This window comes from Dendropsophus ebraccatus, chromosome 8 (assembly GCF_027789765.1).
Source record: "Dendropsophus ebraccatus isolate aDenEbr1 chromosome 8, aDenEbr1.pat, whole genome shotgun sequence".
Lineage (NCBI taxonomy): Eukaryota > Metazoa > Chordata > Amphibia > Anura > Hylidae > Dendropsophus > Dendropsophus ebraccatus.
The window spans coordinates 112,044,744-112,062,715 of record NC_091461.1 but is presented as its reverse complement, the minus strand read 5'-3'; the positions used below and the strand labels follow the sequence as shown (position 1 = coordinate 112,062,715).

General features: G+C 43.1%; 1 protein-coding gene across 4 annotated transcripts in view; it reads left to right on the top strand.

Moving 5' to 3' along the window:
- Positions 1–17,972, top strand: part of LRRIQ3 (leucine rich repeats and IQ motif containing 3) — a 40,632-nt gene that overhangs the window by 1,268 nt on the left and 21,392 nt on the right. Inside the window, exons 1-6 of one of the 4 annotated variants that reach the window (XM_069981438.1) lie at positions 3,451–3,546; positions 5,761–6,039; positions 10,546–10,626; positions 11,964–12,287; positions 14,401–14,534; positions 16,700–16,853. In XM_069981438.1, coding sequence (XP_069837539.1) covers positions 5,785–6,039; positions 10,546–10,626; positions 11,964–12,287; positions 14,401–14,534; positions 16,700–16,853 — 948 coding nt within the window. In that variant the 5' untranslated portion in view covers positions 3,451–3,546; positions 5,761–5,784. Of the gene's footprint in view, positions 1–3,450; positions 3,547–5,760; positions 6,040–6,307; positions 6,362–10,545; positions 10,627–11,963; positions 12,288–14,400; positions 14,535–16,699; positions 16,854–17,972 lie in introns of those variants that run through there. The other 3 variants (XM_069981441.1, XM_069981439.1, XM_069981442.1) reach the window with 3 other exon arrangements.

Below are 17,972 nucleotides of genomic sequence, written 5' to 3'. Positions count from 1 at the left end.
ACCTATATAACACTGTCACCCCTGTATGCCCCTATATAACACTGTCACCCCTGTATGTCCCTATATAACACTGTCACCCCTGTATGCTCTTATATATAACACTGTCACCCCTGTATGCCCCTATATAACACTGTCACCCCTGTATGTCCCAATATAACACTGTCACCCCTGTATACTCCTACATAACACTGTCACCCCTGTATGCCCCTATATAACACTGTCACCCCTGTATGCTCTTATATGTAACACTGTCACCCCTGTATGCCCCTATATAACACTGTCACCCCCTGTATACTCCTACATAACACTGTCACCCCTGTATGTCCCTACATAACACTGTCACCCCTGTATGTCCCTATATAACACTGTCACCCCTGTATGTCCCAATATAACACTGTCACCCCTGTATGCCTCTATATAACACTGTCACCCCTGTATGCCCCTATATAACATTGTCACCCCTGTATGCTCTTATATATAACACTGTCACCCCTGTATGCCCCTATATAACACTGTCACCCCTGTATGTCCCAATATAACACTGTCACCCCTGTATGCCCCTATATAACACTGTCACCCCTGTATGTCCCAATATAACACTGTCACCCCTGTATGCCCCTATATAACACTGTCACCCCTGTATGCTCTTATATGCAACACTGTCACCCCTGTATACTCCTACATAACACTGTCACCCCAGTATGCCCCTATATAACACTGTCACCCCTGTATGCCCCTATATAACACTGTCACCCCCTGTATACTCCTACATAACACTGTCACCCCTGTATGTCCCTACATAACACTGTCACCCCTGTATGTCCCTATATAACACTGTCACCCCTGTATGTCCCAATATAACACTGTCACCCCTGTATGCCTCTATATAACACTGTCACCCCTGTATGCCCCTATATAACACTGTCACCCCTGTATGCTCTTATATATAACACTGTCACCCCTGTATGCCCCTATATAACACTGTCACCCCTGTATGTCCCAATATAACACTGTCACCCCTGTATGCCCCTATATAACACTGTCACCCCTGTATGCTCTTATATGTAACACTGTCACCCCTGTATGCCCCTATATAACACTGTCACCCCCTGTATACTCCTACATAACACTGTCACCCCTGTATGCCCCTATATAACACTGTCACCCCTGTATGTCCCAATATAACACTGTCACCCCTGTATGCCTCTATATAACACTGTCACCCCTGTATGCCCCTATATAACTTTGTCACCCCTGTATACTCCTACATAACACTGTCACCCCTGTATGCCCCTATATAACACTGTCACCCCTGTATGCCCCTATATAACACTGTCACCCCTGTATGCCTCTATATAACACTGTCACCCCTGTATGCTCTTATATATAACACTGTCACCCCTGTATGCCCCTATATAACACTGTCACCCCTGTATGTCCCTATATAACACTGTCACCCCTGTATGCCCCTATATAACTTTGTCACCCCTGTATACTCCTACATAACACTGTCACCCCTGTATGCCCCTATATAACACTGTCACCCCTGTATGCCCCTATATAACACTGTCACCCCTGTATGCCCCTATATAACACTGTCACCCCTGTATGCCCCTATATAACACTGTCACCCCTGTATGCCTCTATATAACACTGTCACCCCTGTATGCCTCCATATAACACTGTCACCCCTGTATGCTCTTATATATAACACTGTCACCCCTGTATGCCCCTATATAACACTGTCACCCCTGTATGTCCCTATATAACACTGTCACCCCTGTATGCCCCTATATAACTTTGTCACCCCTTTATACTCCTACATAACACTGTCACCCCTGTATGCCCCTATATAACACGGTCACCCCTGTATACCCCTATGTAATACTGTCACCCCTGTATGCCCCTATATAACACTGTCACCCCTGTATGCCCCTATATAACACTGTCACCCCTGTATGCCCCTATATAACACTGTCACCCCTGTATGCCTCTATATAACACTGTCACCCCTGTATGCCCCTATGTAATACTGTCACCCCTGTATGCCCCTATATAACACTGTCACCCCTGTATGCCCCTATATAACACTGTCACCCCTGTATGCCCCTATATAACACTGTCACCCCTGTATGCCTCTATGTAACACTGTCACCCCTGTATGCCCCTATGTAATACTGTCACCCCTGTATGCCCCTATATAACACTGTCACCCCTGTATGCCCCTATATAACACTGTCACCCCTGTATGCCCCTATATAACACTGTCACCCCTGTATGCCTCTATATAACACTGTCACCCCTGTATACTCCTACATAACACTGTCACCCCTGTATGCCCGTATATAACACTGTCACCCCTGTATGCTCTTATATATAACACTGTCACCCCTGTATGCCTCTACATAACACTGTCACCCCTGTATGTCCCAATATAACACTGTCACCCCTGTATGCCTCTACATAACACTGTCACCCCTGTATGCCCCTATATAACACTGTCACCCCTGTATGCCTCTATATAACACTGTCACCCCTGTATGCCCCTATATAACACTGTCACCCCTGTATGCTCTTATATATAACACTGTCACCCCTGTATGCCCCTATATAACACTGTCACCCCTGTATGTCCCTATATAACACTGTCACCCCTGTATGCCCCTATATAACACTGTCACCCCTGTATGTCCCTATATAACACTGTCACCCCTGTATGTCCCTATATAACACTGTCACCCCTGTATGCCTCTACATAACACTGTCACCCCTGTATGCCCCTATATAACACTGTCACCCCTGTATGCCTCTATATAACACTATCACCCCTGTATGCCTCTATATAACACTATCACCCCTGTATGCCCCTATATAACACTGTCACCCCTGTATGCCTCTATATAACACTGTCACCCCTGTATGCCTCTATATAACACTGTCACCCCTGTATGCCCCTATATAACACTGTCACCCCTGTATGCCTCTATATAACACTGTCACCCCTGTATGCCTCCATATAACACTGTGCCAGCTTGTATAGTAGTAGTCACAGTATATTATGTATAGTAGTAGTCACAGTATATTATGTATAGTAGTAATCACAGTATATTATGTATAGTAGTCACAGTATATTATGTATAGTAGTCACAGTGTAGTATATATATATATATATATATATATATATATATATATATATATATATACATATATATATATACAGTATATATAGTATATTATGTCACCTATCACTACAATTTGATTTATTACTCCATTACTGCCATTTTTTTATTCTCTACATCCAGTAACAATCTCATATATAAATGAATAAATTGTAAGACAGACGGAGACTCCTGTACATCTCAGTGATCTCCTCCTCCAGAGGCCGACCATTAACCCTTGGTGTCCCGAGCCCTGCCGCCTGACAATGGGGGAGGGTGTGTCGCTGCTGCTGGTTGTGTCCCTTTAAGCCTTGTGGTTACCATAGCAGCAGCCTATAACACATCATGTATCTGAGCTTCCCCGTGCGAGACAAGCGGCTGATCACAGGTAATTGTAGCCGACTCTTAGGAAGCTGCCACCTGGGAAAAGGCCAATATATAATGTATATACACCGGCCCGTACTGTAATAGGCGCTGACGACAGGCGTTCACACTGATTTCCCTGCAGTCGCTGCGTCCTGTAGTCGTGTAACACACCAGGACGGCAAACTCGCCAATAATATTTAACTCCTTGTCTCCCTGCAGAGAAGGTTATTCTAGAGAACAGATTTATTAAAACTGTATATTGCGCTTCATATATTCATAGAAATAACGCGAAACATGCGAATCGCCATTGTAGAATAATGAAAAAAATTCAGTTGTAGAAGTGGAGATGTAGCAGAGCTGAGTTTGTCATCTGTGTTTTTTGCAACACGTTATATCACGCACTGCAAACAGTTATAGGGGTCTTGTTAAAACATATAGACCAGGTTCATACTTACGGTTTTACGTGTTTTTTGGGTTTATTATGTGCCATAAAAATGGGCTTTTTGCCTCAGCTTCTATTTCCTTTGGCACTAATTTCATATATACAGTATTAGGCTATGTTCACACTACGTATATTTTCGCAACAACAGGCATGATAAATATGAAAATATACGTAACATAGCCTTCTATGGAATCCCGACCGGAGTGTATACACACTCCCTAGCGGCGCCGTGACAAACTGACATGTCATGCTCCATTGTGTGCAATGGGTAGTTTTGATACTGGCGCGCACGGATGCGCCCGCATCAAAACTCTGCGGTACCAGTACCAGCTTGGATGATCTTTTCTGAAACTGGCCATTCGGTGACTCTGCCAGGTCACGGAACGGCCGGTCTCATACAGTGTATGAACATGGCTTTAGTCCAAAACTGGATTATGGCATAATACATGTGCGAGGCAGGTCTCTTTGTTTTCAATGGGTTGTCCAGCGAAAATCATTTTCTTTCAAATCATCTGGTTTCAGAAAGTTATTTAGATTTGTAATTTACTTCTATTTAAAAATCTCAAGTCTTCCTATACTTATCAGCTGCTGTATGTCCTACAGGAAGTGGAATATTCTTTCCAGTCTTACACAGTGCTCTCTGCTGCCACCTCAGTCCATGTCAGGAACTGTCCAGAGCAGGAGAGGTTTTCTATGGGGATTTGCTGCTGCTCTGGACAGTTCCTGACATGGACAGAGGTGGCAGCAGAGAGCAATGTGTCAGACTGGAAATAATACACCACTTCCTGCAGGACATACAGCAGCTGATAAGTATGGGAAGACTTGAGATTTTTAAATAGAAGTAAATTACAAATCTATATAACTTTTTGAAACCAGTTGATTTGAAAGAAAAAAGATTTTCACTGGACAACCTCTTTAAAACAATGTATCCCTTATCTACAGAACAGGAGATGGGAGTCAGATTGCAGGGGTCTGGATGCAAGTGATCTCCACAACAGGGACCCAACTTATTATGAACGGATCGGTTTCTCCCTTATGGACACCATGGCTCCATAAGTTGTCTATGGAGCGGCCAAACATAGCTCAGTACAGCAGCTCCACAGACAAAGGATGGGGGTCCCAGCAGATAGACCCTCATGTGCCGTGGATAGGGCATATTTTAATAACCCCCTTTAAGCCTTCATAATACCAACATGCAACTATATACTGCCCATATAATCCTGTACTAGATTGTTTACATCAGGGATGGGGAACCATCGTCACTGTTGGCTGTTCAGGCATGATGGGAATTGTAGTTTTGCAACAGCTAGAAGGCCGAAGGTTCCCCATCCCTGGTTTATATAATCCTGCCATAAAGTGCTAATATAATACTACCATACACAGCATACCCCTTCCAATGAATATTGGGGCAGCGCTGTGTCATGTAGTGCTATTACCTTTCTTACCAGCATCCATGGTGTCCGGGATGGGGGGAACCTTCGGCCCTCCAGCTGCTGCAAAACTACAATTCCCATCATGCCTGGACAGCCAAAAATCGCTCTGTGTAATAGGACCCTTATGGTGCATTTACACAGAGAGCTTTATCTGGCAGATTTTTTAAGCCAAAGCCAGGAATGGATTTAGAAAGAGGATAGATCCCAGTCTTTCCTTTATGACCTGTTCCCTGCTCATAGTCTGTTCCTGGCTTTGGCTTCAAAGATCTGTCAGATAAATCTCTCTGTGTAAACACACCATTAGACTGTCCCTGACTGTGACTTGCAGACCTGTCTACTTGTCATTTCTGAACATATACAGGTTCCCGGTCGATGATCTGACAACATGGAGGAGACTTTTCTTGTCTTGGCCTCGGAGAACATTCTGCTTGAACACGGCCGCTCCCTGGATAACTGCCGGGCCGCGGAGCTGGAGCAGATTGTGGTTTTATATCTGAGAAAGCAGCTCTTAAAAGAAGTGTCCGTCCTGGAGTCCTGCACCGCTCTAAGGTCCTGCACGCTGGCCAATAACTACATTACAGACATCTCACCGCTCAGAAACTGCGTACAGGTCATCAAGCTGGACTTACATGGGAACCAGGTACATAGCCGTCTAGTAGATGCAATTTTCATATATTTAGCCAATACATACTGAAACAGCGCCACTCTTGGATATAGGCTGTGTCTGGTATTGCGACTCAGTTCCTATCACCTAATACAAATTCTTGTCCATCCATTAAGGGGAAATTCATCTTAAGGGGGATATAAAAACATGTCTGCTGTCTTGCAGAAAAGGCGCCACCCTTGTTCATAGGCTGGGTCTGGTAATGCAGCTTAGCTACATTTCTTTTTTTTCTTTTTTTTTTTAGGGAAAACGCAGGTTAAAGGCATTAAATACACAGCCAAAAGTTGCAGTGTTCCTGGTAAAAAGCCACCATCTGTATTAAGTGACTACAGAGAAGTTAAAGGGGTACTCCTATCTGAGCTTGTTATAAAAAATCCAGGGGATAACAAGGATCTGACCACCAGGACCCCCACTAACCTCCCACGCTGTCGCTGCTTTCATTTTCTATAGAGATAAAAAGCTCAGGTAGGAATAGCCCTTTAAAGGGGTTATCCAGCGTTAGGGTACGTGCACATGGAATTTCCGCAGACACTTCCCCCGGGTGGCCTCCACTTGAAGTTAGTACCGTTTCTAAGGGCCCTATTACACCAACAGATTATCTGACAGATTTTTTGTGCCAAAGCCAGGAATGGATTATAAACGGAGAACAAGTCGTAAAGGAAGAGATTTCTCCTTTTCAAATCCATTCCTGGCTTTGGCTTTAAAAAATCTGTCAGATAATCTTTTAGTGTAATAGGGCCCTAATGGTGCATTTACACAGGCAGATTTATCTGTCAGATTTTTGAAGCCAAAGCCAGGAACAGACCATAAGCAGGGAACGGGTAATAAAGGAAAGGCTGAAATTTCTCCCTTTTTCAAATCCATTCCAGGGTTTGGCTTCCAAAATCTGTCAGATAAATCTGTCTGTGTAAACGCTCCATTATGCTACGTTTACACGGAGCGATTATCGGGCGAATTCGAACGATAATCGTACGTGTAAACGCGACGAACGATCAAAAAATCGTTCATTTTGATCTTTTAACATGTTCATAAATCATCGTTCGCAAAAAATTCGCCTATCGTTCCGTTCCGTTCGTCGTTCCGTTCATCGTTCGCAAAAAATTCGCCTATCGTTCCGTGTAAACAGTCGTTCACTGATTTTACCTATGTGTGAGATAGGCTTAACCGATCGCAAAACGATCGCAAAACGAATTTTCTGTACGATATATCGTTCCATCTAAACGCTGATCGTTATAAAAAAAAAATCGTTACTTCGAAATCGTTAATCGTACGATCGGGCGAATTATCGCTCCGTGTAAACTTAGCATTAGTCTCAATGATATTTGCTGGCAAATTCTGCCGTCTGCCCAAAGAATTGATATGTGGGTGGAATCTGCTTGAAGTCTCTGCGGAAATTCCATAGTGTGCCCATACCCTTAGAAAAACATGACCACTTTCTTCCAGAGACAGCACCACTCTTGTCTCCAGTTCAGGTGTGGTTTGCAATTAAACTCCATTCAATTCAATGGAACTGAGTTACAAAACCTACACCCAAACTGGAGACAAGAATCATGGTGTCTCAACAAAGCGGCCATGCTTGTCTAACGCAGGATAGCCCCTTTAATGTGTCAAACATTTTCATTGATGACTTTGATGATGATAAGATCTTTCTAGAAAGATGTATTCCCAGCAATTACCAATTCTTCTGCAAACGATTTATGGTACCGTACATATATACAGACTCGGCATGCAAGACAAAGACATGTTTCAGCTCCTCAGCTCGGATCTTTTTAGTCTTTGGGCGGGGAGGTGGGATTATGTATTTCTCATGACAGTATTGATATCATAGGATTAGGTTGGTATTCCCTAACCTGTGACTCTCCAGCCATTACAAAACTACAACTCCCAGCATGCCCTGACAGATGGGACTTGTAGTTTTGCAACAGCGTCAGAGCCACAGGTTGGGAAGCGCCGGCTTTGGATATGTTCACACATGTTGGATTTGCATATTGCAGATCTGACACATATCCGTGGCAGAAATCCGGCAGATATGCTGCGGGTGCAGAGGAGGATTAGCTCCGTTATGATTCATTGCGGCTAATCCTTGACGTCTCTGTGCAGAATAAGCAGTCTTTTCTGCAGTGCAAACAACTCTTCATGGAAATTTCTCTACATGTTACGGGGTTGTGGAGCCCGTGTTCTCCTACCATGGGATGCAGATTGTGTCCTGTGAATTGATCACATTTTTATGGATCATCAATAAACTAACAAGTGGTTTTATGTCCTCTTCATGTGCTGGTTGAACTTTTGCATTTGCTTCAAGTATTGTTACAGCAAAAGGAGGAGCGTGCAGGGGTGGAGGTGAGCGTACTGTATATTATAGGGATGCAGATTGTCCTCGGATCTGGTGAGGATTTCAGCACAGAATCTATGTCACATAGTGAATTTACCTCTACATACCTCCACCATATGGGGTCGTGCAAGGACGATCAGCAGGATCAGCGCTTGTTTGGGGTTCCTTTAGATGGCACGATCAATCAGACGGCTGAACTATCACTGTATTGTCCGTGCGGCCGTTTACATATACTGCTTTTAGCCGCAAACCCCGGTTTGCAGAGGGAGATGTGCGGCTGTTAACAATCGATTTTGAAGCTATGCAAAAGATGTGATCAGCCGAGGATCTGGTATTTTCCCGCTCCTCAGCTGATCTCTGACACTTTTTGGGTACTATTACATGGAAAGATAATTAGCCGAATCAGCCCTATCTGGCCGATTATTGTGTCTAGTAATAAACACAACAATCAGCCGATGACACCGATCGTTGATATAGGTTTGGACTTATAATTGTCGGGAACTGACCGTGCATCGATACGTGTAATAGCAGTGCGCGGCCGGCGGCTGAAGATTTGAAAAGTGCATACATTACCTATCCATGGTCCAGGGCTCCTCTTGTGGTCCGCTTCTCCCCAGGTCTGGCACAATGCAGCTTTAGAGCGGCTTGTCTTAGCTGACAGGCCGCTCAGTCAATCACTGGCCGGGACCGCCGCGGCCAGTGATTGGTTGAGCGGCCTATCAGCTCAGACAGGCCGCTCTAAAGAGGCATCACGCGAGACCCAGGGAGGAGCGGACCGCAAGGGGAGCCCTGGACCATGATTAGGTAATGTATGCAATTAAAGCCAGGGCTGCAAGGACATCGGTAACGATGTCCATGCAGCCCTTGTTAAACGATTAATTCTACGAGATTAAACGAGAATTCTTTATAAAAATCTGCATGTAAATCCGCATCAAAGTGGTCATTGAAATGCACAGATTTCTTACGTCTATACTGTGCAGATTTTGGGGCTGAATTTTCAGCCTCTTCACTGTGCAGTGTAAGGGTACGTGCACACTAAGGATTCCAAGCTGCACGCCGCCACCAGGCTCCATTCTATGCTCAGGCAGATTCCGCCACCCACCCAAAGAATTGACATCCCACTATGGCTTCCTCAGGGGGTATTGGATGAAGTAGTACCTTCTTTCTCAGGTTTGCTGTTGGTCCAAGGCATTGGTCCTGCATGATAGTAAAGGGATCAGATATCCTACCAATATGCCATCAGTTCATTACACCAAATGATTATCGGCCAGAATGGCCTTTAATCAGCCAAGTACGGCCGTTAGGGCCCTTAGGGTACGCAACTGGATGGCCCAAATGGGAAAAAAAGGGCTAGTATAAAATACAGTGGAAACTATTACTGACACCTCTATATACTAACACCTAGTCTTCCTCATATAAACTCATTTCAGCATCCTAAATGGTGTAAAAGTTGAATAAAACAAAAAATGTGTACAAACTAACCAAAGACTGACAACCTCAATACGTGTTTCACACTGTGGCTTCCTCAGGGGTTATGGGATTAAGTAGTTCCTTTATTCTCAGGATAGCTGGAGGTCCAAGGTTTCAGTCCCCCACTATTGTATAGGGATCATATATCCGAGTTATATGGCCCTTATATGACCCTTAGAGTAAGCAAATGGATGGCTCAAATAAATAAATAAAAAAATATTCCAAGCTTTCTGTAATTGCAACGAATAACTTAAAGTATAAAAGTATAAAGAATAAAACAAAGAAACTAACACACGACTGGAACTTTTAGGTATAAAACTCACTTAAAGAACAGATGATGAAAAGAGTTCCCAGCATCTCATTTATTTTTAGTGAACCGGCCCAGGAAGCTTCCTGTTGAAGTACAATAAGAACAATTTAATTGCAAGAGCATAATTTATCTCTTCTCCTCTCCTCCGGCTGACAGTACTTTTAATCAGGTCCATAAGTGCGATCAGGTGACCGCGCTGTCCATTGTTGCATGAACAAATGAATGTTAAAAATAAAAGTCATTTAAATATACATTTTCATGAACGTCTGAAGAAAATTGTCCTGTTCCGGCTTCAAGATGAACATTTCCAAAAATATCTATTTTAAAATGTATAAAATTAAATGTAATTAACTCCAACATTATATTTCAGTGTCAGGGATGCTTGAGAAGGAGCGGGGCAAGGAAAATGGCTTCTATAGCACAACGAATGTGGGTCCCTTTAACTCACATGGTCAGTAGCATCCCCTATCTGTCAGTCCTCAACTATAAACTCTGGAATCAGCAGCTCCTCGGGGGCGGAGCTTCCCTTATTGTATCACAGGACGGAACACATGGAACACATTGGCATTTCACTTTACTCATAATATGGACATAGTGCTAATGGCAGGTTCACCATTGGGAATGGGAATTTTGTAATAAGGGATGTTGAAGTGAATCATAGAGACCAATTCTGCTGCTTTATGGATGATTATAGATCCATAACTACTGCCCAGCCACTGATACATCTGCCTAAAATGTTTGGTAGGTAGCATAGCAAGATGTGACAGATGAGTGAGAGATGAGTGAACTTTTAAAAACACAGTCGGACAGGTTTGCTGAACTTTGAAGAAAAGTTCGGGTTCGTCCAAGCCTTAAAGTCGTTTAATTTTTTTTTTTTGTTTCCAGAAATCAATAGTACAGGCGATTTTAAGAAACTTTGTAATTGGGTTTATTAGCAGAAAAATGCATTTTTATCATGAAAAAGCAATTTGAAGCTCTCCCCCTGTCTTCATGGTTCTCTTATGGAGAGGGGAGGGGAGGTGTTGAGGGAGATGAGGCACCAAAACAGGACAACAAAGAGTTAATTTACATTTACATCAGTGGACTATCTCCTCTGAAGTCAGCACTGAATTCTCTGACCTCTGAATACCGGCTTTCACACAGGTCCTTTGTTCTCTGCTGGCGACTAATCTCCCTCCTCCCCCCCTCCCCTCTCCATAAAACAGACAGGGCTCGACTGATGTAAAAGAGTCGAGATTTCCTGATAATGAGCAGTTAATGAGAGAGGAAGGAGGGGGGACCTGGGGAAAGGCTTTTTGAATGCAGATAATGGCATATTTGCCTAATAAACCCAATTACAAAGTTTCTTAAAATCGTCTGTACTATTGATTTCTGGGAAAAAAAATAAAAAAATGACAGTGACACTTTAAACAAATCACACTGAAACAGCTTAATGATGGCAGACGTTTAGCTGTTTTAGTGCGGTTCATCAAGTTCGCTCATCAATACTTACCTGCACGTGCTCCATTGTTGTCCCCTGCTAAGCGCAGCCACCGTCACTTTCTGACTGAGACGGGAGTGACAGCCTGCTCAGCCAATCACTGGCCATGACGCTGTCCTGTCTCAGTCAGTAATTGGCTGAGAGGCTTGATTGTGCAATAACAGAGGGTATAGAAGTAGTTATCACACCGGGGTCTTGGTAGGTGGTGGTGGGGTGGGGGGCTCCCGACTTACTACAGATTTTGCATTGGAACAGTGTTACGGCTCTGCACCTTTATAAGTAATGGCCACTGTATTTGTTTCTTTCAGATTCAGAATCTTCCAGGTCAAGAATTCTGGAGACAATTGACTAACTTGAAGCTGCTTTATCTGCACAACAACAGGATCAGAAGTGTGGATAATGTCCAATCGCTGTCCTCCTGCTCAAATCTCACTGGACTTACTCTTTATGACACCCCGCTCAGCCTACAGAAGAGTTACAGACATATAGCCGTCAATAGTATATGGTCATTAAAGGCCTTGGATCACTTTGTTGTTTCCGATGAAGAAATCATTGAAGACTGGAACCTCCGGGGAAAATTTAAGGCTCTTGGTCCTGATTTATACATCAACCTGTTACCTGCATCCAGTAAGGTAATGGAAACTTGAGCTTTTAGTGGAGTTTCATGCAGAGGATATTCAACATCTAGTAGACGTAATGGCTCAAATTAGCAAAAATTAAAATGTATACAACATTCCATTTAAAAAAAAATGATGCATTGCAGATGGAAGCATAGAGCTATTGAAATTGTCTTTGACTGCCTATTTTGGACTAGAGCTCCTTGGGTCCAGCATAGAAAGCCTTTTTGATGGCCAACCCCTGAAATGTACAAGTTGTAAAAGTCTGGTTTTCAATGCATTGTACACTACTACTACCGTGTCACATTCTCATCAAAGCATACAGTCCAGGCAGGTAATAGGATTGTCTATAGCTCAACCTTATGATCTCTGACCTGTCCAAATATTATGGTAGGACCTTGGCTTATCAATGGAAAAAACATTTGAGTAAACGCGTAAAGAATTTTCCCCACCAACAGAACCCATCACCCATTTGCATGTTAGGGAATGACTGTCTGTACTCAATGGACATTTTCCATGTCTCTTTTTAGCCTTACAAACTAAGTAACTATGGTTGTTGGTGGTGTGGTGGGAGATCACTATGGTGAGGTGGTAAGATTTGTATTCTATAGCTCCTTGTAACTCTGCTGGTCAATATTTGAGCACTGTACTTTGTCCGGCCCATAGAGTTGGCAGTGCACATGTTACATTGCCGATCCATTTAAAGAGGGTTATAGGTCACCCATTCTTGTAATCTGTAGATATCCAACTGGTTGGACCATTACTGATCGTCTATCATACATCTTTTTGGTCTTCAAGACATTCCATAAAATAGCAACATGGCAATCTGTGAGCCAAGGCTCCCAATAATACCACTTTATTTTACCTCTGAACTGTATCAGTTGGTTTGTAGTTGTAACCAATGAGAATATGTACATATGTATGGAACCAGTGGAAGTCCACGAGTACTGTACTTAACTATGTATGTAAGGCTCGTAGAGTTCCATGAAGCAGCAGTGCACAAGTCTGACCACAACTCTAAATATGCATGCGGACATCTATTCGTGTGATCAGTGAGGTTCCTGGTGGTCAGACCATCGTGATCAAACACGCCTGTAAATAGGTGATAAATATTGTTGGTTTCATCGCCTCTAACATCTTGTCATTGTGACATTCCATCAGACACCAACATGGTGGTCTATGAGTCAAGGCTCCCACTAATGCCACTTTATCATATCTCTGAGTTGAGTTGATCTGTCTGTAGTTGTAACCAATGAATGTATAATCCAAGGCTTTGACATCGTATCTCTGGCATAGTCCATCGGGTCAACAGAATGAAGGGTTCGTGGTCGCCTCCTGTGAGGGCAACATCTCCTTTATCTGCATTATTTGCACACAGTGCATCTCTGCCACATACTATAACTCAATCCAACACGGTATGAATAAACATGTCTGCTTCATTCTGATGAGTCGAACCCCTATTGTGAAATATTGATAGTGAATCAATAGTAAAGTGCTGGATTTCACTCTTATTGGTTTCAATGGAAGACCGATCAATGCAGCCGGGGAAATGGAAGGCATAATGGAGAGGCAAGACGTTCGGAGGTCTTTTAACCACCAGAAGTCATAGATCCCAGTGGCATGCAGTCTACACTAATGGTAGTCAGAGCCAATTATAATGGCAGAACATGGGCCCACCAGGGGATCCTTGGTTCCTCTGACTCGGTCCAACTTTGAACATTAGGCTAAACCTTGCTTTCCAGTTCCCATTCAAAAATATCACGATTCTTCTTCCCCATTCTCCATCCTGTCCTTTAGGATGCCAGAAGGAGCTTATTATACCAATAAGACGCCATGAAGTGAGACATTAGTCTACGGGTAGCGTCTTAGGTGGAAAGGTTAGAAAATCCCCAATAGACAGTTTCAGTAAATGAGATTGTCCTTTCGGTAATCCTGTCTGGCCTCCCTTTATTACGCACATACTATATAATGAGACAACGCTCTGTTTATCTGTAGAACCTGAAGGCTCCCTCCTCTCCGTGGCCGATCTTCAATATTTCATGCCTAAGCCAGAGCCGAGCGTCTGTGCGCAGCGCCTCTCTGTTAAGTCGTCACGTGACGCATTGATTATGCTCTTGTTATGTTGCAGGATATCAGCCTAGAGAACGAAATGAAAGCGGTGAATGAAATCATTAGAAAAATCAATCGCGTTCTGGCAACTTGTTCCCCGGTGCTAATTGTCCAGAAATGGATACGAGGATATTTAGTTCGCCGACGGATGGGGTACGTGCCATACGTTTGCCTAGTTTTACGTTTGTTTTGAGCAAAATGGGCAGAAAAAACCCGGAAAAAAAAATCATGTTTCAGAAAGTGGTTTATGTTCCCATAAAGTATTTGGACCCCAGCGAGCTATGAAGACGCTGCTATATAACAATAATAGGCCTCCATAAAGAGCCCGTGCCTCCCTGAGCCCTGTTCTTTTGGGGGAAATAAACTCTTAAGTAGCAAAGTCTGGAGGGCACAAGCGCTGTGAAAATATTCATTCTCACATGTACGTTGGACTCTAAGTGACTGAAAGAGAAGAAGATGCAGCCGTGGAGTTCAGACGCCTCTCCGCAGCATTTCGGGCAATAAATAAAGGTTATTGGGGTTACCTACAGCACAGAGAGCCCGCTCTATCAGCTACAGCTCTGAGCCGCCCCAATGTATTATAGTCTATGTCCCCTCATGAAATAAAACAGATTTCCCTGGTCACGTGACAACCAGCTTAATGGAATTTTCCTAAAATAGTCATTCGTAGCATGCGAGTAGGGTGTTGTGCTGCGGCCACTGGGATCCCAAGTCTGTCTTGTTCATCTACGGAGATATCAGAGCAATTCTGTAATACCCATGTGTTCTGATGGAGAGAGACTGAAATATATATCATCTTAGAATCCAGTTTTCCTATAAATGGGGGAGATTTATTATTCCTGGTACAGAGGAGAAGTGGTGCAGTCACCCAATACAACCAATCGGATTGCTTCTTTGGTTTAATGAGGCCTCATACAAAATCCCTTTTTGCCCTCATATAGTAGTTAGGCAACCCTCTGTGGCCCCATATCTTAGGTTCCCCCTGCATTCAGTTTAGTCTTTATGTCACCTCTCTGACCCCATATAGTAGTGAGGCCACTTTGTGCCCCGATATAGTAGTAAGCCCCCCTTTGTGCATCCGTAGTTTAGTTAGGTCCTCCCTATGCCCCAATGTAGCATTAAAGTGCCTTCTGTGCATAGTAGTTAGGCCCCTCTGTGTCTTCATATAGTATATGGCCCCTCAGTGCTCTCACATGGGAGTTAGGTCCCCTGTGCAGCCTTACAGTACTTAGGCCCCCTCTGTGCCCCCATATAGCAGTTAGGTCTTTCTTTGTCTTCATATACTATATTCCCCTGTAGGTAGCTCCTTCAGTATTAAGCACCCCCCAGTAAATGGTATCCCCCTGTAGGTAAGGCCCCCATAAAATAGCATCTTCCATGTCGGTGATCCTTCCACCTTGTTAGTTAGCCCACCTCCACCCCAATATCTAAAAAAACGCAGTCCTGCAGCGCCTCTATCTCCTCGCTCAGCAAATGTGAACACTGGAACTCAGGGGCCCTGGCAATGCTGGCCCTGAGTGTATGTTTACCCTGAGTGAGAGAGAAAGGGATACATAGAGAGATAGCTATAATAAAGATAGATAGATAGATAGATAGATAGATAGATAATACATAGGAGATAGATAGATAGGAGACATATAGATAGATAGATAGATAGATAGATAGAAGATAGAAAGATAATAGATGAGGTTATGCTAGTTGTTATGAACCTTATCCAACAGTGTAATAATGTATATGCTCAGCTCTTCTTGCTCTATAAGATGACACCTGTAGCATATTAAACATCGCAGATTCACTTGGGGGAAAAAAAATATAAAATTTTTGATTAAAAAAATTCCAATTTAATTGTTTTATTACTTAGACCCGAACACATCACCTAAGACATCATTGTTTCCAGTCTTCTCTCTGGTTGTCTTTTAATATTAGGTCTTTTGCCGATTTTCCCCGCCATGTCCTGTCCACTCAGCCCCTGATCTGGATAATGCTGCAGAGTTTTCCTCCGAGAGATATACCTGTCTGAGTGAAGAGTTAGCAACTGAGGGGAGCTGAGAGCGAGCAGGTAGCTGAGAGATAGCTCACAGCTAAAGAGAGCACTGGGACTTAGGGAGAAGTGATGGCGACATAAAAAAGAAAAATGAAGTATCCATATAGAAAATAAAATAAGATACAGAAAATCCAATCTTCACTATGGCTGCAATACCAATCTCCATTATTAATGTGCAGGGTCACAATGCGACTTTTCATCCTTCATATATTACCCCGGGCTTAGAATATTTGCAAAGTATACTAAAAATAATATGTTGCGTGTATATCTGCAGCCTTATTCCTCAGCCGGGGATGCAGAGGAAGAAATTACATTACCGGCATAGAGGCAGCCGGGAGAGCGGAGAGAGCCCTGGTGTTAAAGCCGCAGCCATGCATAACTTCTGGGACCTACCCCAGAACCGCAGAAGACTCCCAGCGATTAGACAGGTAGGACATGGAAATAAGGAGTCTATATAAAGCACTGCCTTAAAGGGGAAATGGTAATTTATAATCTGTTACTTATATAGAACAAAAATATTCTGCAGAGCATTACACCCCGTGGTTCTCAAAACCCATATTTGATAGTCTATTAGGTTGTTTAGGGTAAATTATTTTGCCCCCAATCCAGAAATCCTCTTTGTAATTCACATAGGAAAGTTTCTACAAAAAGTGTTAATTGTTGGCACTGTGTAATGCTTAAAGGGGTCCTCCAGAGTAAGAAAAAATTAAATTACCAGTTTTTAGGAAGTTATAGATAGATAGATATAAAGTTATAGAAAGTTACAGATTTGTCTTCTGGTACTTATCAGCTGCTGTATGTCCTGCAGGAAGGGGTGTATTTTCCAGTCTGACACAGTGTTCTCTGCTGCCACCTCTGTCCAGAGCAGGAGAGGTTTTTTTATGGGGATTGCGGAATCTGTTGGCGCTATACATGTAAATATATTATTATTATTATTATTATTATTATTATTATTATTTACTACTACTCTGGACAGTTCCTGTCTTGGACAGAGGTGGCAGCAGGGAGGAGTGTGTCAGACTAGAAAGAAAGAAAAGACCACTTCCTGCAGAACATACAGCAGCTGATAAGTACTGAAACACTTGACTTTTTTTTTAATAGAAGTAATTTACAAATCGGTATTCTGACACCAGTTTATTTGACAGCATATTTCCCTCTGGAGTACCCCTTTAATGAAAAATGAATGTTTGCGCCCACAAAATAAAGCTGTGCCCTGGTGATCTCCATAGTAAGACTAATCTGCTTTCAATCCCTAGTGCAGCTTCCATATGATTGGCTGCCCAATCTGACAGATAGTAGGAGTTATAATAGAGCCCAATTACTGCCATCAATTGGATCAGGCTGCCGGCTGGGGAGTGAAGCACATGGTTAGGCGCTTCCTGCAGCTATCAGCGGTGGGAGCACTTGTGCAATTGTCTCCTTTCCCTTTGTTTATATCTGGGTTCTTAGGAGTGCACATCTTATGCATGTACACCCTAACATTAGATTATTGCAGCTCAGTGTCATTGAACTAAATGGAGCTGAATTGTAATACTGCACACAGCCTG